Consider the following 25,422-nt stretch of genomic DNA (forward strand, 5'->3'; position numbering starts at 1 on the left):
CTTACCACGCCGCGTATTGGTCCTCTGATCCGTTTCGCCTCTCCTCGGAAATTCATTACAAAAGCTGATTGCCAAAATTGTATTAATTCACTTATTCGGTCTCTCATTAGCGAACTGACTGCATTATGAATGACGTTATTACAGGTTAAAGAGACAGAGCACATTTATATAAAATAAGCTACTTCTATGCAAATGTTGTTGATCAGTGCAATAAAATAAGTCCGAAATGGAAGGGAAACAGATTGTTTGTCATCTGAGGCCCTAAAACAAGCTCAATAACTCAACACACTCCTATTGAATATGTATTCACCTGTTTTGTGGATAAGGCTACATGTTGATTTACAAAATGTATCAACAGAGATTTACCATTCAAATAAATTATTACCATTATGTAGTTAGATTGGTAAACAAACAAAAAATCGAATTGATTGTATGATTGTATAATTGATTAATTCACTTATATATGGCTGTCTCTGAAATATGTTGATGTAAAAAATAAAAAAAGGCGCTCAAAAGATGCCCAAACATTTAACAGAGCAGCAGCTGAGTTTATCTGTCTGGATCAGGTGCCATTCTGTGGCATTGGCTAATATGCCTTATTTTTTGCCTTGGTATCGTTTTGGTATCGAGTGTTGTGATGGTATCGAGTATTGTTACACTAAATCTGGTATTGAAGTCAAAATGATGGTATTGTGACAACACTAGTTCAGTGTTGCTTGCCTCGAAGTGAACATAGAAGGCATTTAGCTCATCTGGTATGCTCGCGTCATTGGGCAGCTCACGGCTTGGTTTACCTTTTTAATCCGTGATAATTTGCTAAACCTGCCACATGCGACGAGTGTCAGAGCCGGCATAGTAGGATTCAGAACATATTCCAGTCTGTGCGAAACAGTTCTGTAGCTTAGCGTCTGCTTCATCGGACCACTTCCGTATTGAGGGCATCACTGGTACTTCCTGTTTGAGTTTTTTCTTGTTGTCATGTTTTGTCTTATATTGTCTTGTCATTTTGCTTTCCCTTCTGTTCGTTTTCCCCCTGCTGGTCTTATTAGGTTCGTTCCCTTTTTTCTCTCTCCCTCCCTCTCTCTCTTCTCTCTATCGTTCCGTTCCTGCTCCCAGCTGTTCCTATTCCCCTACTCAATCATCTAGTCTTTTCACACCTGTTCCTTATCTTGCCCTCTGATTAGAGTCCCTATTTCTCCCCTTGTTTTCCGTTTCTGTCCTGTCGGATCCTTGTATATTGTTCGCCGTGCTGTGTCTTTGTCTCGCCCTGTCGTGTCTTGTTTCCCTCAGATGCTGCGTGTGAGCAGGTGTCTGAGTCTGCTACGGTCGGTGCCTTCCCGAGGCAACCTACAGTTAATGGTCGAGTCTCCAGTCTGTCCTCGTCACTACGAGTGGAATTAAGTTTTTTATGTTTTGTTTTCTGCTCTGATTGTCCAGGAGTATTGCCTATTTCCTTTACTGGAATAAAGACTCTGTTTTCGCCAAGTCGCTTTTGGGTCCTCATTCACCTGCATAACAGAAGGATCCGACCAAGAATGGACCCAGCGACTACAGATTCTCGTAACACTGCCGTCGAGATCCAAGGAGCCATGCTCGGCAGACACGAGCAGGAATTGTCTGCTGCTCGTCATGCCGTTGAGAACCTGGCCGCTCAGGTTTCCGACCTCTCTGGACAGTTCCAGAGTCTTCGTCTCGTGCCACCTGCTACTTCCTGGTCTGCCGAGCCTCCGGAACCTAGGGTTAATAACCCACCTTGTTACTCCGGGCAGCCCACGGAGTGCCGCTCCTTTCTCACCCAGTGTGATATTGTGTTCTCTCTCCAACCCAACACATACTCTAGAGAGAGAGCTCGGGTTGCTTACGTCATATCACTCCTTACTGGCCGGGCTCGAGAGTGGGGCACAGCTATCTGGGAGGCAAGGGCTGATTGTTCTAACAATTACCTGAACTTTAAAGAGGAGATGATTCGGGTTTTTGATCGTTCAGTTTTTGGTAGGGAGGCTTCTAGGGCCCTGGCTTCCCTATGTCAAGGTGATCGATCCATAACGGATTACTCTATAGAGTTTCGCACTCTTGCTGCCTCTAGTGACTGGAACGAGCCGGCGTTGCTCGCTCGTTTTCTGGAGGGACTCCACGCAGAGGTTAAAGATGAGATTCTCTCCCGGGAGGTTCCTTCCAGTGTGGACTCTTTGATTGCACTCGCCATCCGCATAGAACGACGGGTAGATCTTCGTCACCAAGCTCGTGGAAGAGAGCTCGCGTTAACGGTGTTTCCCCTCTCCGCATCGCAACCATCTCCCTCCTCTGGCTCAGAGACTGAGCCCATGCAGCTGGGAGGTATTCGCATCTCGACTAAGGAGAGGGAACGGAGGATCACCAACCGCCTGTGCCTCTATTGCGGACTTGCTGGACATTTTGTCAATTCATGTCCAGTAAAAGCCAGAGCTCATCAGTAAGCGGAGGGCTACTGGTGAGCGCTACTACTCAGGTCTCTCCATCAAGATCCTGTACTACTATGTCAGTCCATCTACGCTGGACCGGTTCGGGTGCTACATGCAGTGCCTTGATAGACTCTGGGGCTGAGGGTTGTTTTATGGACGAAGCATGGGCTCGGAAACATGAGATTCCTCTCAGACAGTTAGGGAAGCCTACGCCCATGTTCGCCTTAGATGGTAGTCATCTCCCCAGTATCAGATATGAGACACTACCTTTAACCCTCACAGTATCTGGTAACCACAGTGAGACTATTTCCTTTTTGATTTTTCGTTCACCTTTTACACCTGTTGTTTTGGGTCATCCCTGGCTAGTATGTCATAATCCTTCTATTAATTGGTCTAGTAATTCTATCCTATCCTGGAACGTTTCTTGTCATGTGAAGTGTTTAATGTCTGCTATCCCTCCCGTTTCTTCTGTCCCCACTTCTCAGGAGGAACCTGGCGATTTGACAGGAGTGCCGGAGGAATATCATGATCTGCGCACAGTCTTCAGTCGGTCCAGAGCCAACTCCCTTCCTCCTCACCGGTCGTATGATTGTAGTATTGATCTCCTTCCGGGGACCACTCCTCCTCGGGGTAGACTATACTCTCTGTCGGCTCCCGAACGTAAGGCTCTCGAGGATTATTTGTCTGTGTCTCTTGACGCCGGCACCGTAGTGCCTTCTTCCTCCCCTGCCGGGGCGGGGTTTTTTTTTGTTAAGAAGAAGGACGGTACTCTGCGCCCCTGCGTGGATTATCGAGGTCTGAATGACATAACGGTTAAGAATCGTTATCCGCTTGTCTCGCCCTGTCGTGTCTTGTTTCCCTCAGATGCTGCGTGTGAGCAGGTGTCTGAGTCTGCTACGGTCGGTGCCTTCCCGAGGCAACCTACAGTTAATGGTCGAGTCTCCAGTCTGTCCTCGTCACTACGAGTGGAATTAAGTTTTTTATGTTTTGTTTTCTGCTCTGATTGTCCAGGAGTATTGCCTATTTCCTTTACTGGAATAAAGACTCAGTTTTCGCCAAGTCGCTTTTGGGTCCTCATTCACCTGCATAACACTTGTAAACAGGAATCGGGAGGATAGAGACTGGCTAAAGGGAGGGCAAGAGCCTTGTATGAGTTTCTATGTGTGGAGTAAATGCCATGTACATTTTTGTTGCATTTAGTTGTACAGGTGATATGCTGGTAAAAATGAAGATAAACTCATTTCCGTTTCCCTGCTTTAAAATCACCAGCCAATAGAAGCACCGCCTCTGTATGTACATTTTCTTGTTTGCTTATTGGACAGCTCGTTTAGTGCAGACTTAGTGCCAGCGTCGGTTTGTAGTGGCAAATAGATAGCCATGAAAAATGTAGATGAAAACTCTCTTGGTAAATAGTATAGTCTGCATTAAAGATAAAAAAACTGAAAATGGAAAGAGGGATACCTAGTCAGTTGTACAACTGAATGTATTCAACTGAAATGTGTCTTCCGCATTTAACCCCTCTGAATCAGAGTGGTGCGGAACCTTTACTCAGTACTTTGTTGAAGCACCTTTGGCAGCGATTACAGCCTCGAGTCTTCTTGGGTATGATGCTACAGGCTTGGCTCACCTGTATTTGGGGAGTTTCTCCCATTCTTGTCTGCAGATCCTCTCAAGCTCTGTCAGGGTGGATGGGGAGCATCGCTGCGCAGTTATTTTCAGGCCTCTCCAGAGATGTTCTATCGGGTTCAAGTCCGGGCTCTGGCCAGGCCACTCAAGGACATTAGGAGACTGGTCCCAAAGCCACTCCTGTGTTGTCTTGGCTGTATGCTTAGGGTCGTTGTCCTGTTGGAAGGTAAAGCTTCTCCCCAGTCTGAGGTCCTGAGCACTCTGGGCAGGTTTTCATCAAGGATCTCTCGGCACTTTGCTCCGTTCATCTTTCCCTTGATCCTGGCTGGTCTTCCAGATCATCCCCACAGCATAATGCTGCCACCACCATGCTTCACCGTAGGGATGGTGCCATATTTCCTCCATATGTGACACTTGGCACTCAGGCCAAAGAGTTCAATCTTGGGTTTCATCAGACCAGGGATTCTTGTTTCTCATGGTCTGAGAGTCCTTTAGGTGCCTTTTGGCAAACTCCAAGTGGGCTGTCGTGTACCTTTTACTGAGGAGTGGCTTCCGCTTGGCCACTCTACCATAAAGGCCTGATTGGTGGAGTGCTGCTGAAATGATTGTGGGAAAAGTCAAGGGGTCGGAATACTTTCCGAATGCACTGTATATTACCCATGTCCTTGTTCAGCCACAACTCAGAGAAACATTGAATTTTAAAGTTCTTCAGTTTGCTCTCTCGTGACTGTACGTTCACCAAAAGAACAGAGGGTAAAGGTGGTTTATTTCCTCGTCAACATCATCTCATCAGGATGGCGGCTCGTCTGCCTGTCTTGCCCTGTCGCTTCCTCTTTCGAGTCCTGGGGATTAGTGCCTGGTCTGGAGTAAGCAGCAAGTCCAGAGCTGTCGAATCATTGAAATATAAATTGTCATCCAAATCGAGGTTAGAGGTCGCTGTTCTGTCCAGAAGCTGTTTTCGTTCATAGGAAATTATGGCGAACACGTTATGCACAAAAAAAATAAGAATTGGTCAGGAGCCTGTAAAATGGCTGCTATCCACTGGAGCACCATCTCTTACTCTTCTGCTGTGTTGACTGTTTTAAGTCCCCCCCCCATATGAAGTTTGGCCAAACTGAGACTACTGTCTGTGATTCCAATCCAATGAGGTGAATAAGTCCATCAGACATTTCAATACATCACGGTTGCCTGACCTGGTACTTGTGTACTAGCGTTCCTACCCTACCCTTACTTCCGCCATATTGTGTGATACGGGTAGATAAAGCGGTTTGAAAGAGGTGGATGTTTCTACCTCACACTGAAGCTAGGGTGATGATGGTTCTCGGGGAGTGTACCACACAACCAGTGCAAATCCAATTCAAACGTGTCACTAACACCACACTGAAGCTACATTCACCCACATAGGGTACGGTACACAAGGCGTACCATTTTCTATCATACATTTTCATCTTCACAATAACCCAATCGGTTGTCCTATTCCCAAACTTAACACCCTCAAACACTCTCCGACACCCCTTTCTGGTGTGGGAATTAGCTTCTCTGCAGGAGACCCAGAGGGTGTGAGTTTGTGACCTCCTGCTCCCCGGCCCCCCTGCAGGAGGTGGAATTTGCTGCTGGGAATGGAGGTTGTGTCCTTGGTAATGTGGTCATGCTTAGTGGCAGATCACTTAGTGGCAGATTCATTCAATACTTACTGTAGGGCCTGAAAGATTGTCAAAACAGGGAACTGAAGATAACATCTAAAATCACATCACCTAAACATTTCTTTCAGAATATTAGAATGTCAGTATGGGAGTTATATTAATGTGAGAAACGATCAGATGGGAGTTGGATCATCAGTGTGTCCATTGAGCCAGAGCCATGTGGAGCAACTGCCAGCAGTCACACTGTAGGAGATATCCTCCCCAGTCTGGTCTAGAGATCTACTTAATGAAAACTCAAACACAGAGAGAGAGAGGGAGAGAGAGAGAGAGAGAGAGAGAGAGAGAGAGAGAGAGAGAGAGAGAGAGAGAGAGAGAGAGAGAGAGAGAGAGAGAGAGAGAGAGAGAGAGAGAGAGAGAGGAAGTTATAGAAGAAGAGGCAAATAGGGACAGGGAGACAAACAGACACAACGACACAACAAAGAGCTGGAGCTCTACATTATAAACCCTCGCTGCCCCACAGGGTCTAAGAAACATATAGACAGAGGGTGAGAGGGAGAAGTGACAAAAAGAGGCAGGGAATGATATAAGTGATGGATAAAAGAGCATAGATACTATATATACAAAGGCCCTTCTTTAAGCTTGCAGGGAGGACAACTCCACGGGAGTTGAAATACCTGCCTGAGCTGTCTGTAGGGTAAGGTCAGATCCTAGAAATAGAATGAAACTCATTCCAGTTCTATGGGTCAGACTGACCTCTTGTCCATTCACACTCTCAGCACTGTCTCCGGCTCATAAAAGCCAAGTGTGGGAGTGAACAGATTCATTCACTCTAGTGTGAGATTGATTTTGTTAAATGACTGATTGATGCTCAAGCCAGTTCCAGGATTGGAAGGTGTGGTGTTGTTGGGGTAATTCACTTATAATGACTGGAGCCCAGAGATCATCATGGTCAGGTAAAAAAATCGAACTAGCCCCAATTATGGCAACTGAGCTCAATAAGTCCTCACTGAGAATATTTGATACAGAGCATCAAGTAACGTCAGAGCTCACACTTGGCAGAATGGGACTGTTAGTGTGTCTCTCTCAGTGGGTTTGTCCCAAATGTCATCCTATTCACTAAAGGTCACTAGTTTTAACCAGAGCACTATGGGCCCTGGTCAAAAGTAGTGCACTAAATAGGGAATAGCGTTCCATTTGGGACAGAAAAAAAATGTTTCTCTTCCTGAATGTAAATGACTGTCATCATGTACAGTTGAAGTCAGAAGTTTACATGCACCTTAGCCAAATACATTTAAACTCAGTTTTTCACAATTCCTGACATTTAATCCTAGTAAAAATTCCCTGTCAGTTAGGATCACCACTTTTATTCAATAATAGTTGAGAGAATTATTTATTTCAGATTGTATTCCTTTCATCACATTCCCAGTGGGTCAGAAGATTACACACACTCAATTAGTATATGGTAGCATTGCCTTTAAATTGTTTAACTTGGGTCAAACATTCCTCTGATGTCAAGCAAAGAGGCACTGAGTTTGAAGGTAGGCCTTGAAATACATCCACAGGTACACCTCCAATTGACTCAAATTATTTCAATTAGCCTATCAGAAGCTTTTAAAGCCATGACATCATTTTCGGGAATTTTCCAAGCTGTTTAAAGGCACAGTCAACTTAGTGTATGTAAACGTCTGACCCACTGGAATTGTGATACAGTGAATTATAAGTGAAATAATCTGTCTGTAAACAATTGTTGGAAAAATTACGTCCTAACCGACTTGCCAGATCTATAGTTTGTTAACAAGAAATTTGTGGAGTGGTTGAAAAACGAGGTTTAATGACTGCAACCTAAGTGTATGTAAACTTCCGACTTCAACTGTATCAGGGACCAATCAGATCACTTCTTCACTCTCTTCTGTTCGACGGCGTGTATAGTCTCTCTCCACAGATGAAAAGTGAATGCTGATGCAACACTCATTTAAAGCAGGGAAAGATGCTACGTGCTAGCCAAGCGTGAACAGCTGTGTGTGAAATCCTTGTTTCCTTTAGAGACGCTGTCATAACTTAACTGCACTCGTTCGGCTGATGCTGTTGGATTAAATAGAGTTGTGCATTTTAATTGAGCAATTAGTGGACGTGACTGAGCAGATCACTTCCTCTACTGGAATGCTCTGCCAGTTGTGGTGATAATAGAATACCTTTCTATACCCACACATGCCCATGTGCCAACACACACACACACACACAAATGCCCACACACTTACTGCACATCCACAGTACAATGTGCAGTCCATTACAAGCCCACAGAAGAATAGGCAGAGAAGGTATGTTACTCGATACAGCACAGAGAGAGAGACAGACAGATAGAGAGAGGGAGAGACAGAGACAGAGAGAAGGAGAGATAGAGAGAGAGAGAGAGAGAGAGAGAGAGAGAGAGAGAGAGAGAGAGAGAGAGAGAGAGAGAGAGAGAGAGAGAGAGGGGGGGCTAACTGTGGCTCTCTGATGGTCTCAGATCTGGGATACTATTTCGGGAGCTACAGGAAAGCCCCAGGGATATTGGTGTGGAGACAGTGGAGTAAAATGAGAGATTTACCAGGTAGATCTTGGGTAGTGTGTGTGTGACAGAGAGAGAGAGAGAGAGAGAGAGAGAGAGAGAGAGAGAGAGAGAGAGAGAGAGAGAGAGAGAGAGAGAGAGTGAGAGAAACTTTTGTTTATCCATTTCACTTGCTTTGACAATGTAAACATGTTTCCCATTCCAAAAAAGCCCATTGAATTAAATTGAGAGAGAGAGGGGAGTAGGAGAAGGAAGGCGAGGGTGAGAGGGGAGTAGGAGAAGGAGGGCGAGGGTGAGAGGGAGAGGAACGGAGGGTAGTCGGGGAGACACCAAAGAATAACTGTCCCGATTGGTGTTTTTAAATCACTGATGAAGGATTTTCAGGCTGATTCCCTGACCTGTCAATGTTTTTAATTTCCTGTTTTATACTCTTGTGAATTCAATGTTTTTTACTAGTTTACTTGTAGTTTTTCACATTGTCTGTCTGTAATTTTTTTGTAATGACTTGCTGCTGCCTATCTTGGCCAGGGCGCTCTTGAAAAATATATTTTAATCTCAATGAGCCCTTCCTGGTTAAATAAAGGTTCAAATAAAATAAAAAAGAATAATAATGGTCTCTCCAGTGAGTTACTTGGACCCCAATGTATTTCATCCTTCACTTCCCCCCCCAGCACATGGCAGGACATATTTCTCAATTGACAGAAACCTTCTTTTGTTGCAAAGACTTGGACATTTCCTAAAGATAAACTATACAAGTCAGGAGTACTGTCAGGATTGTAGTAGTTAGCATGTCACCTTTCTCTTTAACACGGTTATCAGAAAGACCATGTACTGCTTATGGAACTACATACAGTAATAGATGGAACCACAGCATAGGCCTACAGACACAGATAACCAAACAGATAATAACACAGTCACATATCACTTACGAGCATGTCCTGATTGCTTCTCAGAAAACAACTAACATGAAAACAGTCAAGTCATGTCTCTATTTCAAATGACCTTATATTAGAGAAATTCAGAGTCAGACAAAAGTATTTTGAAATTCTTTAACACAGCCATTGGCATGCTACTACTCTAATGTGTTAGCAATTACAGTAGCTTGACATGTTAATCGTAGCAGTTTCTTTCTTCAAAATAAGTCACTTCCAATCCTTTGGGTTGTCTTGGGTGAGCTACATGCAGCACTCACCCCACACTAGAGGTCGACCGATTTCAAGTTTTCATAACAAACGGAAATCTGTATTTTTGGGCACCGATTTAGACGATTTTTTAAATGTATTTTTTACACCTTTATTTCATCTTTATTTAACTATACAAGTCAGTTAAGAACACATTCTTATTTTCAATGACGGCGTAGGAACGGTGGGTTAACTGCCTCGTTCAGGGGCAGAGCGACAGATTTTCACCTTGTCAGCTCGGGGGTCCAATCTTGCAACCTTACAGTTAACTAGTCCAACGCTATAACGACCTGCCTCTCTTTGCACCCCACAAGGAGCCTGCCTGTTACGCGAATGCAGTAAGCCAAGGTAAGTTGCTAGCTAGCATTAAACTTATCTTATAAAAACAATAAATCAATCATAATCACTAGTTAACTACACATGGTTGATGATATTACTAGATATTATCTAGCGTGTCCTGAGTTGCATATAATCTGACTGAGCATAGAAGCATACAAGTATCTATGTCATGAATCCCGTTTCCTGAGTCTGTTTTTGCCTGTGTTCTGTCCTGGAGTGTTTTTTCCGGCGTCCTGGAACGCACCCTGTCTGGTTGCCGGGCAATGTAGCCAGTTGGGAGTTCTGATTACCCGCACCTGTATCCCATCAGCTTTCTGCTCACCTGGTCCTGATCATCATCTCTCCTCTTCATAAGCCCGGACCTGACATCCATTCCCTGCCGGATCGTTAGCCATGAACATTATGTTGTGCCATAGTATCAGCCTCAAGTTGGATAATTAGTTTTGTTGTTTTTTACGTATTGCTTGCCTTAAACTTACCTCCGTTTGTTCTGTCTTCAGTTACTCACCCGGATCATTTACCCCATTCCCGCCTGGTCTTTGGAGGATTCCACTACCCCATTGGACCCACCTATTTACTCCCATCAACTCACCACCGCTGCCCGCTACGCCACCTGGATATATCTACCCATTCACATTCACTTGTAAATAAATACTCACCTTCTTCCTACTCTCCTTGTCCTGGTCTGCTTCTGGGTTCGATTTTGAAAGAACGTGACAATGTAACTGAGCGGTGGTAGGCAGAAGCAGGCGCGTAAACATTCATTCAAACAGCACTTTCTTTACGTTTTGCCAGCAGCTCTTCGTTATGCATCAAGCATTGCGCTGTTTATGACTTCAAGCCTATCAACTCCCGAGATGAGGCTGGTGTAACCAAAGTGAAATGGCTAGCTAGTTAGTGCGCGCTAATAGAGTTTCAAACGTCACTCGCTCTGAGCCTGGAGTGGTTGTTTCCCTTGCTCTGCATGGGTAACACTGCTTCGAGGGTGTCTGTTGTCGTTGTGTTCCTGGTTCGAGCCCAGGGAGGAGCGAGGAGAAGGACGGAAGCTATACTGTTAGACTGGCAATACTAAATTGCCTATAAGAACATCCAATAGTCAAGGGTTAATGAAATACAAATGGTATAGAGGGAAATAGTCCTATAATAAATACAACCTAAAACTTCTTACCTGGGAATATTGAAGACTCATGTTAAAAGAAACCATCAGCTTTCATATGTTCTCATGTTCTGAGCAAGGAACTGAAACGTTAGCTTTCTTACATTGCACATATTGCACTTTTACTTTCTTCTCCAACACTTTGTTTTTGCATTATTTAAACCAAATTGAACATGTTCCATTATTTAATTGAGGCTACATTTATTTTATTGATGTATTATATTAAGTTAAAATAAGTGTTCATTCAGTAGTTATAATATATATTAAATAAATAAATATTAAAAATTAGCCGATTAATACGTATTTGCTTTTTTGGTCCTCCAATAATCGGTATTGGTATCTGCGTTGAAAAATCACAATCGGTCGACCACTACCTCACACACACACACACAGAGCTGTTACTGTAATACCACGCACACAGAATCTCTGTCGTGAAACCTGTGTACTCAAAACACTTCATGATAAGACAGAACAAAATAGGGGGAAAGGAAGTAGAAGTAGAAACAGGCTTGAATTTGGGACTTTCGTGATGTGCTATACATACACATGTAGAACAACAGGCTTGTATTCGGGACTTTAGTGATGTGCTATACATACACATGTAGAACAACTGGCTTGTATTTGGGACTTTAGTGATGTACTATACATACACATGTAGAACAACTGGCTTGTATTTGGGACTTTAGTGATGTACTATACATACACATGTAGAACAACAGGCTTGTATTTGGGACTTTAGTGATGTGCTATACATACACATGTAGAACAACAGGCTTGTATTCGGGACTTTAGTGATGTGCTATACATACACATGTAGAACAACTGGCTTGTATTTGGGACTTTAGTGATGTACTATACATACACATGTAGAACAACTGGCTTGTATTTGGGACTTTAGTGATGTACTATACATACACATGTAGAACAACAGGCTTGTATTTGGGACTTTAGTGATGTGCTATACATACACATGAAGAACAACAGGCTTGTATTTGGGACTTTAGTGATGTGCTATACATACATATGAAGAGCGACAAGTTTGTGTATAAATCGGGATCTGCTCCTTAATCTACCTACAGATGATAAAACGATGTAATATCTAATCTCCCATAAAGGAGTGTGGAGATTACTACTATCCTCTGAATACCTCTGCAGAATGCATGATATTACATTACAATGGAATATATTACGTTTTTGCATGTTCTGATTAGGGACTGATACTTTTCTGGAATATGATCCTAACCAACGACACATTGTTTTTTTGAAAGACTTCCCAGTCAATTGCTGGGAGAAAGTGTTGCTGACACAAGACTTTATTAAGGCATATGATCAATTGACCAACTTCTATGGGAAATAATAACTGAATGAACCTTTGATCTAGTTCAGGGTTTCCCAAACTCGGTCCTGGGGCCCCCCCTCGGTGCACGTTTTGGTTTTTGTTCCAGCAATACACAGCTGATTCAAATAACCAACTCATCATCATGTTTTGATTATTTGAATCAGCTGTGTCGTGCTAGAGAAAAAACCAAACGTACACCCCAGGACTGAGTTTGGGAAGCCTGGTCTAGTTAAACCCAGGTCTATAGAAACTACACAGAGAGAACACACTAATGACAGAGATACCTTATACCAACTTGGCTAATTAATGTCGGAAATCATACCTCTCTCTCTCTTGCCTTATGCAACGAAAGAAAGGGTGAATGAGAACCGGGATGCTGTGTCTAATGATGTGTGAAGAGCATGCTCAGAGGTTTTGTGTGCATGTGTGTGTGTTGCTGATCTATACCGAGTGTCTGGAACACACACACACCTCGGAGTGTGAGACATCTGCTGTACATGAATACACCTGGGGCTACACCTCCACTGATAAACACCTTCTGATCATATATGATCCGTTTTATGTTAATGACTTATTCTCATTCATTTTCATCCTATCTGATGTGACTTCCTTGTTATATGTGTTTGTGAAATGGCTTGTGACAGAGTTAAGTGTAATTCACTGTAAATACAGTTTGAATTTCAATCTACCCTCTGAACTGACTGGGAGAGGAGCTTACATAAAACAGCCTTCTCTTCAGATGGGAATCTTGAGCTGAGGGATTTAACGGATGACAAATTGACTTAAGTGCAGGACAAGATTCATGTCAGAAATTTGCCACCAGATGGGTTTCTTTTTCTCATTTTCTCATGGTCTGCTTTGGGTCCTAGTGCCAGTGAAACATGGAGGAGGAAGACAACGCTGAATCATCAGTGTACTGGATTATGTGCACAAAACCCATATTATTAGACTACTAGACTGCAGTGGGTCCTGGGTAGGATGTTTTATCTCTCCTATAAAACAAAGCAAAATGTTAATAACATATTTTTGTCTATTCTGTCTATTCTAGTAGTGGATTTGCGGAAGAAACACATTAGCCAATGTTCACAGGTTCTGAGTAAAAGCCGTGTCCATCACCCTCAGGGTTTGACTTCAATTTATTTTCAATGAATTGAAGAAAATAAACTGTCATCGAAGATAATGGGCAGTTTTCCAGTTCATAGCCAATGATTCAATGCAATTTGAATTTGATTGTTCTGAGATGGAATTGACCCCAGAACAGGTAATTATGTTATCTTTATACTTGGGTGAGACAGTGAGTTTTGCCTCCCCTCTCTCTCTCTCTCTCTCTCTCTCTCCTACCATTGCAGCTGACTGTGGAAGAGCAGACCTGACAAATGAAGTAGATTCTAAGGTTGGAGCAGTGTGTTGCTGCTGTGAGGAGCACGCCATGCTGGACTCAGTGGCACGGTGCTCTTATTAGTGATCGGCAGTAACCTCACATGACTCACTGATGGGGTTGGTCAAGGTAGATTATGTGGAAAGTAGGACGGAGGTCAAGAAAGGAGGGAGGGAGGGATGTGAGGTATGTGGGTGGGTGGAGGGAGGGAGGGAGGGAGGGAGGGAGGGAGGGAGGGAGGGAGGGAGGGAGGGAGGGAGGGAGGGAGGGAGGGAGGGAGGGAGGGAGGGAGGGATGGATGGATGGATGGATGGATGGATGGATGGATGGATGGATGGATGGATGGATGGATGGATGGATGGATGGATGGATGGATGGATGGATGGATTTTAGCATTAGGGCAGAGCCTAATCCTGATTATGTTGGTTAGGAATACGAGATACATCCACATTCACCCACGCTGGTTGCTCCAATGAAAGTAGTCTGATGTGACAGGATCTGATGTGACCTTTCATGCATTAGCCTGACTGAAGCGTCCCATGCTCTGGAGCTGCATGGGGACTGCCTGGAAATGCCAACACTGTCAGAGCCCTGGCACCAGCCCTGACACAGCCTCGACCAGATGATGGGGTGTTTGTGAGATGACCCGAGGGCAACAATAGACAGATGGCAGCTCTGTCTTCACTAAAGACCATCATGTCCCCATAGATGCTCCATGCTAGCCTATAGGATAGGTTTTATATATATTCCCACAATATGAGGTTGGAATTATACAGTAAAATTGTGAAAATTATTATAGTGCCCTTTACTGTAAGAGCAATTTGAAAAGGCTGACTGAAATTTCAGCCTGTTTTGGTGGGATGGAATTTTGGAGTGACATCACCAGGAGGCAAATAGGTTAATAGACCAATAAGAAAGAGAGTTCCAAACCTCACTACCAATAACAGCTTGTTTTCAGTTATCCCCTCCCCACTCAGACAACTTCCAGACAGTCTTAGAAAATATCTTTGTTGAGAAATTGCTCTTTGCTAATATTTTACCATTTTTTCTGAGATTTTTTTTCTCTCAAATTAAGGTAATAAATTGCTACCCAGAAATGATTTGATCGTAAGATTCAAGTTGAAACTTGGAACCGTAACAAACCAGTGCCATGGTTCTGGTCTGATCGTTTAATTTCCATGCTTATTCTTCTTATACAAGCAGATCATATTTCTGGAATACTTACGTGCGTTGTACCAGATTGACTGTTTCAGGTTTTACTATCTCAGTCTTTATGGTATTTTATAACACCCTCATAATCGTTAATTATCTTTGAACTCTTGATATCAATAAAAAACCATGGGGATAATCTACAGTGCTCTGCTTGTATTATCCCCATGGTTACAGTACATCCTAAAGCTACAGTCAGAAGTATGGGATCAGGACCAACAAGAGGACAAATGCACCAACCAAAAAGTCAAGCCGAACCCAAAAGTAAAAACCTTGTTTATTTTTTAACTAGAAGTGTTTCAGCCCTTCTACCGCAAAATGGAATAACCCTGACAGAGGCAGTTTATAATGTGTTTATAATGTGTTTATAACCATTTATAAAGGGGTAGTGTACAGTAGCCCTCTGTGAGGATAACTACTGCCTGTTAAAGCCTTCAGAAAATGGCTAATTCATTTTCAACTGGAAAATTAGTGCAAGGGGAGGAAATTGTAAATATCTTTAGTCAAGCACCTTGTCTTCTATGTGTTTAATCAAGCTCTATTCAAAAGAGAGGCTAATCATATTCTTTTAATACAAACCATAATGATTTTAATCAGTGTTCAAGCTGGGTTGGAACAAAAGCCTACCCACTGCAGCCCCCTAGGGCCAGGTTGCCACCCGTGTTGCACGCTATTGTTCCTGTTATAGAAATGTATTATAGGCTACATTATTCTTTCAAACCTATCTGATCATTGAATTTAATTCTGTCACTTGCATCTCACACTCTTTCTCCTGGCCACAAAAAGTTTAGTCTCTACTGATTAGCTACAGGAACAAGAATCAAATTGAGACCCCCATACCGTCGGTCCCTCTGAGCATCCTTCTTGTCTTTCCTGTTCATCACTACAGGCACGCAGTTAGTCAGCTCGGTCCAGTCCGCATGTAGACCACAACTCCAGCCAGTAGAGAACCTGGAGAAAAGCCAGGACTCCGCTTTGCCCGGGCGGTGACATGTACATTTCTTCTGTCCTGGCATACAATCACAGGGCTGTTCGAGGTGAATGTTTCGGACAAGGTGCCGTCCGAAAGTAGTCCCACCGGTCTTCTGGATGTGAAGGAACACTATAACGTCATCTCCTTTGATGTTGAAATCCACGTGTCGCCCAAGGTCTCGGTCAGTAAAATTGAATTTGGACAGAGTTGTTGAGGAACCCTCCGACTCCAGCCCTTCTTGGTACGCGTAAATGTCGTCCCCCGAGTGATATTGGCGGAACATTCCACTCAACTTGTCTCCAGTTAGAAAGCGACAAGAGTTACTGCCGGCTGGACAAATGTACTGATAGCCTATCATCAAGAAGACCACGGCCAGTATCGGAATCAAAATGAGTTTGTTGGATTTATCCTCCATTGTGCGTGGTGAAATAGTCATGTCATTGATAAAAGCGGTAACATAAAGTCTCCAGCCAAACCAAATGCTCTAACTCCTCGTGCACCCTGCGTCATCGTAGCCTAGACGGTTACAGTTGTCAAACTTGATGTCTCCTTTGGAGCGATGAACATCTCTCTAGACAGGCAGCCTATTTATTTCCAGCAAAATGTTTTCAAAAAACTATTCCCAACGCTATGCCAATGTATCGTCTTCTATTGTCAGAAGCAAAGGAGACATTTGTGAAATTTGAAAAACAGACATAGCCTACCCGGGGTAGTCTATCTCACGAGCGCGCAGCTGATACAGCATCTTCTTCGACAACGGCTCTGTCCGGAGGCGGCGACTGCAAGCTCGCATAAAACATCACGTTGTCATTAGTAGCATAACCACCAGGCGCACACGCACTATCCATGCATCTCTCTATAGCCTACCGGTTCACTGTTCAATTTAAACCTTTGCGTCACCACGACAATGTTTTTAAATAATACTTTTGTGTCGCTTAAGGCTGGCTCTTCAAGTCAACATCTCAACAACAATTGTTCATCTGTGCGCAGGGCAATACATTGAAAGCGGAGGATAGAGAACCCTCTGCATATGAACCAATCATTTATTATCACTAGCTGTAAAAATCGACCAATCCATGAACATAGCCTACGTGAAATACCCATTGGCCACCATAACAATATTCACACTAAAACATGACTTTTTAAGCCAATCGAAACGGGGATACATGATTATGCCTATAGCCTACACTGGCCAGCCCCATGAATGGACATCAAATTCCTTTTCCGTCTGTTTGCAAAGGCGTTTCTGATGTCAAACTTCTGGTTTATCAAATTCCTAATAGTAACTACATGACTTTCAAACAAATGTCGTATGTCTTCTCGGATTTAAAGTGAGCCCTGTGCTGAGCTGAACGGTCTATACTAGGCTATAGCGTTCCGGGACCTTGGACAGGTCTAATAGCGACAGGAAGGAAGGCAAAGCACCTTTGCAACCACTATGTTGGTGTGCGTGTGTGTCAAATCAAATGTTATTGGTTAAATACACATATTTAGCAGATGTTATTGCTGGTGTAGTGTAATGCTTGTATTCCTAACTCCAACCGTGCAGTAGTATCTAACAATTCACAACAATATACACAAATCTAAAGTAAAAGAATGGAGTTAAGAAATATATAAATATTAGGATGAGCCATGTGAGTGGCATCGACTAAATACAGCAGAATAGAATACAATATATAGATAGGAAATGAGTAACGCAGTATGTAAACATTAAAATTACATTATTAAAGTGACCAGTGATTCCTCTAAGGTGCAGAGTTGAGTAACTGGGTGGTAGCCGGCTAGTGATGGCTATTTAACAGTCTGATGGCCTTGAGGTAGAAGCTGTTTTTAAGTCTCTCGGTCCCAGCTTTGATGCACCTGTACTGACCTCGGCTCCTGGATGGTAGCGGGGAGAACAGGCCGTGACTGTTCTCCCTGTTAAAGTGGGTCTAGGGTGCCAGGTAAGGTGGAGGTGATATGATCCTTAACTAGCCTCACAAAGCACTTGATGATGACAGAAGGGAGTGCCTCGGGGCAATGTTCATTTAGTTCAGTTCATCTTGAAGCAAATGGGGACGGCAGGCTGGGATAGGGAGAGATCGAATATGTCCGTAAACACTCCAGCCAGCTGGTCTGCACACGCTCTGAGGACGCAGCTAGGGATGCTGTCTGGGCCGGCAGCCTCGTGCGTGTGCGTGCGAGCGCAAGTGCGTGTGTGTAATCATTTCCTGGTGATTTTCTTTGCAATGCACCTCCAACATTACCGCCTTTTCCAAAATTACACCATAACCTGCATGGCCTTGCAGGACAGTCGTGCAGGACAGTGTGCATAGCCCACTCGTGCAGGACAGTGTGCGTGAATATCGCCTATTCTCATGCTGTTCTCAATCTGCATCATAATGACTGTAAGTGCTTCCACTAAGCTTTTTAACAAATGCACGTTTCTTAAGCTTTTATACCGATCTCAAGCTTTTGTTGAGATTTTCCTGAAACCCCCACCATCAAAGGCTTTTATGACGATGTGGTGAAGCACTTTAGTATTCCATCGTCTTTTTGCCGTGACTGCTCCAGCACATGGCTCCTGCCCCTGTCCTGTCCTGTTCTGTCCTGTCCTGTCCTTTCCCTGTCCTTCCCCTGTCCTGCCCTGTCCTGCCCCTGTCCTGCCCCTGTCCTATCCTGTTCTTCCCCTGTCCTGTTATGTCCTGTCCTGTTCTGTCCTGCCCCTGTCTTGTCCCTGCCCTGCCCTGCCCCTGCCCTGCCCTGCCCCGCCCTGCCCTGCCCTGCCCTGCCCTGCCCTGCCCTGCCCTGTCCCTGTCCCTGCCCTGTCCTGCCCTGTCCTGCCCCTGTCCTGCCCCTGTCTTGTCCTGTCCTGCCCCTGTTCTGTCCTGCCCCTGTTCTGTCCTGTCCTGTCCTGTCCTGCCCCTGTTCTGTCCTGCCCCTGTTCTGCCCTGCCCTGCCCTGCCCTGCCCTGCCCTGTCCTGTCCCTGTCCCTGTCCCTGCCCTGTCCTGCCCTGTCCTGCCCCTGTCCTGCCCCTGTCTTGTCCTGTCCTGCCCCTGTTCTGTCCTGCCCCTGTTCTGTCCTGTCCTGCCCTGTCCTGACCTGTCCTGTCCCTGTCCTGTCTTGCCCCTGTCCTGTCCCTGTCCTGCCCCTGTCCTGTCCCTGTCCTGCCCCTGTCCTTCCCCTGTCTTGTCCTGCCCTGCCCTGCCCTGCCCTGCCCTGCCCTGCCCTGCCCTGCCCTGCCCTGCCCTGCCCTGCCCTGCCCTGTCCTGTCCTGTCCTGTCCTTCCCCTGTTCTGTCCTGTCCTGCCCTGTCCTGTCCTGCCCTGTCCTGTCCTGCCCTGTCCTGTCCTGCGGTAACATAATCACAGCTTTGATCAGCACCGGAAAAATGTGACATTGTGGTTTGTGTCACTGCAGCCAGGAGAACAAAGCCATAAGCTGTGAGTGTTAGATAAACACATGCCGGGCTTTAGCGGTGAGAGACTGTGGATAATACAGCAGAAGTTGTGTTGTAGAAAGGGTTGAAGGCAACAGCTGTGTCCTTTTATAGCGCAGAGATCACCGCTGTTAAGGGACCCCGCGCAGTTGAATGAGTTCAAACAGAACACCACAACAAACTAGACAGATAAGTTCTCGCCATTTCCCTCTCCTCGTTGGTTGAACATTAACCCACTTGCCAAACTGTTTGATGGTCACATGGACACCGTTGAACAGACGTTTGGCAGTTGGAGCCATTCCCAATGCCACAATCAATGATTACAGCTTAAGATTGAGCTGATGGACATTACTCAATAAGGTTGGGGTCTTATTATTCAATTGAATCCAGTCTAATCAGGAGCAGAATTTTTAAAATCCAGTCCTGGTGACTGTAAACATCAACATCAGCCGTCCCGGCTAACAAATGTTGGTTCTCAGAATCGATACGGGAATGTTCTGTGCTAGCTGGCTACCCCCTTGGCACCAGTCCCAGTTAGTGAGGTGTGGTAAAGAGTCTTGTAATCCTGTAGCTGTGATGTTTATAGGGCCTGAGACTCAGACAAGCAGGCAGCGGTATGAGGAACAACCCCTCAGAGTGCAGACTCAGCACCTCACCGCTGATATACAGCCCCGACGGGCACAGGCGACTACAGGATATTAGATATTTTTTTATATATACATTTTTTAAACGTTCCCTGGTGTCCTGAGATGTGAGGACAGATCATGTGACTGTTTGCATTCATGCTCTGTTTATGTGTTGTATTTCTGTCCTAGAACTGGATCACATTGAGGGGGTACATAACATGTCCTCTCAGTTTCAATAGTTCTGAGTAGTTCTGGTTGAAGAGATCCAAGAGAAATCCTCATTGGAGAGCTGAGATGGGCCTCCAAATCAACACACTTTCTGGACAGGAAGTGACATCTAACTTCTTAGCTGCATGAATCACACACTGTGCCATTCGCCTTGGCTGCTTATAACTGACTGTGCGTGCATATGTGTGTGTGTGTGTGTGTGTGTGTGTGTGTGTGTGTGTGTGTGTGTGTGTGTGTGTGTGTGTGTGTGTGTGTGTGTGTGTGTGTGTGTGTGTGTGTGTGTGTGTGTGTGTGTGTGTGTGTGTGTGTGTGTGTGTGTGCCAGCACATAAATGAGTTAGATAGAAGCCCTTTGCTTCTGTAAAGACCCCCTGCCCTGTGGAGCTCCAGTGCCAAGCTTCCGCCCCCCACTGTCCCCCATGGTCCAACTACACAATGGTAAAGCTCCCATGTCTTCCTCTTGGGCCTGTATAAAAGCCTTCTCGCTCATGCTCTGCCCACCAAGGTTACCATGGCAGCTATGATTGCTCTGTGTGACAGGAGGGCCATTACCCACTTTCCTGTCCAAACAGGAAATACACAAAACCTGTCTCTGTGATTTGGCAGGAAATTGGGGAGTTGGAGGAGGACTGTTGGGTTCCGACCGGAGTCTGTCACCTCAGCCTTCCAGCGCGTTGCCATCGGGCCAAGGCTGGGGGAGGAAGTACTCACCACTGCAAGACCTTCTACCGCTCTGCCCGGGGGGGGAGGGGGGGGGGGGTCACATGTGAAAAGGTCCACAAGTAATTGCTGTCCTCCCTGTCTATTTAAAGCTAGAATTAAACTAGTTGAAATGCATGTACTGGCAGCTTTGACATACTGCATGGTGCAATCCATGGACGCACAAGCATCAGAATCCTTCCTGTGAATTAATGCGTTCATGTTTTGTTTTTTTACATTAAAATATGTTAATTATAAGTGCTGCTGTGTGAGATAAAGAGCTTAGATGTGTCATCAAGTGTTTCCAACTGTGATTTACCTCCCTCTGTCTCCTGCTGTTGATTTCACATGAGTGATTCAGTGCTGGGGTCTCCTCTCTGCAGGCAGACTCCTCTCTGCAGGCAGTCTCCTCTCTGCAGGTAGTCTCCTCTCTGCAGGCAGTCTCCTCTCTACAGGTAGTCTCCTCTCTGCAGGTAGTCTCCTCTCTGCAGGCAGTCTCCTCTCTGCAGGTAGTCTCCTCTCTGCAGGTAGTCTCCTCTCTGCAGGCAGTCTCCTCTCTGCAGACAGTCTCCTCTCTGCAGGCAGTCTCCTCTCTACAGGTAGTCTCCTCTCTGCAGGTAGTCTCCTCTCTGCAGGCAGTCTCCTCTCTGCAGGTAGTCTCCTCTCTGCAGGCAGTCTCCTCTCTGCAGGCAGTCTCCTCTCTGCAGGCAGTCTCCTCTCTGCAGGTAGTCTCCTCTCTGCAGACAGTCTCCTCTCTGCAGGTAGTCTACTCTCTGCAGGCAGTCTCCTCTCTGCAGGCAGTCTCCTCTCTGCAGGTAGTCTCCTCTCTGCAGGCAGTCTCCTCTCTGCAGGCAGTCTCCTCTCTACAGGTAGTCTCCTCTCTGCAGGTAGTCTCCTCTCTGCAGGCAGTCTCCTCTCTGCAGGTAGTCTCCTCTCTGCAGGCAGTCTCCTCTCTGCAGGTAGTCTCCTCTCTGCAGGCAGTCTCCTCTCTGCAGGAAGTCTCCTCTCTGCAGGCAGTCTCCTCTCTGCAGGTAGTCTCCCCTCTGCAGGCAGTCTCCTCTCTGCAGGCAGTCTCCTCTCTGCATGCAGTCTCCTCTCTGCAGGCATTCTCCTCTCTACAGGCAGTCTCTTCTCTGCAGGCAGTCTCTTCTCTGCAGGCAGTCTCCTCTCTGCAGGTAGTCTCCTCTCTGCAGGTAGTCTCCTCTCTGCAGGCAGTCTCCTCTCTGCAGGCAGTCTCCTCTCTGCAGGTAGTCTCCCCTCTGCAGGCAGTCTCCTCTCTGCAGGCAGTCTCCTCTCTGCAGGCAGTCTCCTCTCTGCAGGCAGTCTCCTCTCTGCAGGCAGTCTCCGGGCAGAGGGGAAATGATCCATTGCAGCAAGGTTCATTGTAGTAATTCCTTGACTGTGTGGTGATGTTACATTGATTGAGTTACGGACATAATTGAAGGAGATAATGAAAGATTTCAAGAAGAAAATAAAAAACAAAGTGTAAAGAAACTCAACCACATACTAGTTATTTTGATCATATTCTTTCGAATTTCAGGCATGTACTGTATATTACTGTGTATGTCACATTTCAAAGGATCCATTTAAAGTGGGTCAAAAAGGTGAAGCTGTGAGAGTGAATTCTCAGGTGTCCTTTTGCCTTGGCCCTGATAAAATAATTTGAAAGATATGTCAGTGTTTATTATAAATCGCACTATAGTTGTGTAATGGGTGCATTAAAAAGAAGGTCTCAAGTCAAACCATAGATGACTCAGTAATGGGTGAAACGGGATACATACAATTATTTTTGGATTAGCATAGGATTCCAATAGATGTATATAGCAGAGCTGGGTTCAAATACTATACTAAATCATTCAAATATAAGGGTTTGCTTGAGTCTGTCTGGAGTACCAAATGGGTGAGTTTGCAGTTTTGGTCTTTGAAATTATTTCATATAGTATTTGAACCCAGGTCTGGTATATCGGATGGATGCATAGACGGGTTGGTTGTTTAGCATCAAAACCAACGCATATGCAACTAACTATGGGGGGAGAAAACAGACCGGGTTGGCTTAGATTGTTGACAACATTTATTGAAAACATAAATACATTTTCACAATGAGCACTAGTTCGTTCCAGTTGTTGGTTAGCTAGCTAACACATTTTTCCATGTTTGAATTGACATGAAATCAGTCAAAACATCTCAAAACAACACATGGTAATGAAGAACAAATTGAAACCATCTGAAATGAGCCACTTACAATTCCCTGCATGGCAGTCAGTTCCTTGTCATGATGGCTAGCAATCAGCTAGCGATCAGCTAACAATCAGCTAGCAATCAGCTAACAATCAGCTAACAATCAGCTAGCAATCAGCTAACAATCAGCTAGCAATCAGCTAACAATCAGCTAGCAATCAGCTAGTGATCAGCTAACCCATCTATAGGGAAGGACATTCATGGGATGCAGAATAGGATAGAGACTACACTCACTGGCCTTTCTTGGTAATGGTAGGGCTAAATACCTTGATCTCTGTGTGTGTGTGTGTGTGTGTGTGTGTGTGTGTGTGTGTGTGTGTGTGTGTGTGTGTGTGTGTGTGTGTGTGTGTGTGTGTGTGTGTGTGTGTGTGTGTGTGTGTGTGTGTGTGTGTGTGTGTGTGTGTGTGTGTGTGTGTGTGTGTGTGTGTGTGTGTGTGTGCGTGCGTGCGTGCGTGCGTGCGTGCGTGTGTGTGCGTGCGTGCTGAGTTAACCCAGGGTGCCACCTTAGTCAAAGAGGAAGTGGGAGCTGTGCCACACAGACCCTGGCACCAGACTAGCCCTCACCAGTCAATGTATTACTCCACCAGTAAAGACTAGGGCCAACATTAAATCATCCCTTAGTGCTTCAAATCTCACAGAAAGTCAACAATATTTATATATGTTGTTAAAGTCATATCCCAAATACAGTATATAAAAACAAAATATGTATTTGTCTAAAAGGATTTTCTGTTATTACAGCTCTTATTACTGTTGTTTTTCCCAAAGCAGTATGTGTAATAATGTCAATGAATCATGGTGTAATTCATGCAGTGTGTGGATATTCAGGACTTTTAACAGGGCAACTTGGGTAAGAAAACAAGGTGAACAGCCTGTGGATCCAGTCTGAATCACAGAAAGTCATTATCTACTGAAAACACCTTCCCCAGAGGAGGAGCAAGGAAGCTTCAAACGGATATCTTAACATTAGAATGCAGTCACATTGCACAAAACTAGGAGAATTGCACTGGGAAATCTTTGAAAGCTTGTTATGCTGGGCTGCTTAGGTAAGTGCATTAGACAACTGTACATCAAAGCCTCAAAATATTCAGTGAGCAGAGCAGAAATGGTAAGAAAAATACTCATGGATTAGTCATCTCCCTCCGGCCGTAAATATAGTGAATCTCATCTTGGCACATTCCTTATGGCAGCCAACAGGGAGTATTTTATAGTACATTCCCTGAGTGACATGTTCCACAGTGACATGGGTTGTGTCCCAAATAGCACTCTATTCCCCATATAGTGCACTACTTTTGAACAGGGCCAATAGGGCTCTGGTTAAAAATAGGGCACTGTATGGGAATATGGTGCCATTTGGGATGAACAATTGTGAGAGCTGACAGAAATCGAAAATAGAGTATGTTGTGTTCCCAACACCCCTTAGTAGACTAGATTGTATGATTAGCTGAAACAAAACCTCAAAACAAATGTTTGTTGACCTTAAAATGATTAATGAAGCCAATTACAGAACCAGTCAAAAGTTTGGACACACCTACTCATTCCAGGGTTTTCTTTATTTGACTATTTTCTACATTGTAGAATAACAGTGAAGACATCAAAACTATGAAATAACACATATGGAAACATGTTGTAAACAGAAATGTTAAACAAATTAAAATATATTTGAGATTCTTCAAAGTAGCCACCCTCTGCCTTGATGACAGCTTTGCACACTTGGCATTCTCTCAACCAGCTTCATGAGGTAGTCACCTTGAATGAATTTCAATGAACAGGTATGCCTTCTTAGAAGTTCATTATGGAATTTCTTTCCTTCTTAATGCATTTGAGCCAATCAGTTGTGTTGTGAAAAGGTAGGGTTGCTGTACAGAGGATAGCCCTATTTGGAAAAAGACAAGTCCACATTATGGCAAGAACAGCTCAAATAAGCAAAGAGAAACAACAGTCCATCATTACTTTAAGACATGAAGGTCAGTCAATCTGAACATTTCATGAACTTTTAAAGTTCCGCCACAGGAAAGGAAGACCCAGAGTTACCTCTGCTGCAGAGGATAAGTTCATTAGAGTTACCAGCCTCAGAAATTGCAGCCCAAATAAATGCTTCACAGAGTTCAAGGAACAGACACATCTCAACATCAACTGTTCAACTGTGTGAATCAGGCCTTCATGGTCGAATTGCTGCAAAGAAACCACTACTAAAGGACACCAATAAGAAGAAGAGACTTGCCTGGGCCAGGAGACAGAAGCGATGTACATTCGACCGGTAGAAATCTGTCCTTTGGTCTGTTGAGTCCAAATGTTTGATTTTTGGTTCCAACCGCATGTCTTTGTGAGATGCAGAGTAGGTGAACGGATGATCTCTGAGTGTGTAGTTAACACCGTGAAGC

The 25,422-nt window shown here is 44.7% G+C and overlaps 1 protein-coding gene across 1 annotated transcript in view; it reads right to left on the reverse strand.

The window, feature by feature from the left end:
- The window catches only part of LOC124011397 (heparan-sulfate 6-O-sulfotransferase 3-B-like), a 33,319-nt gene extending 16,491 nt beyond the window's left edge, over positions 1 to 16,828 (reverse strand). The window contains exon 1 of the mRNA XM_046324725.1: positions 15,701 to 16,828. Within this exon, the coding sequence (XP_046180681.1) occupies positions 15,701 to 16,269 (569 nt within the window). The 5' untranslated portion in view covers positions 16,270 to 16,828. The remainder of the gene's footprint in view (positions 1 to 15,700) is intronic.
- Positions 16,829 to 25,422: the final 8,594 nt, after the last annotated feature.

This window comes from Oncorhynchus gorbuscha, linkage group LG23 (assembly GCF_021184085.1).
Source record: "Oncorhynchus gorbuscha isolate QuinsamMale2020 ecotype Even-year linkage group LG23, OgorEven_v1.0, whole genome shotgun sequence".
NCBI lineage: Eukaryota > Metazoa > Chordata > Actinopteri > Salmoniformes > Salmonidae > Oncorhynchus > Oncorhynchus gorbuscha.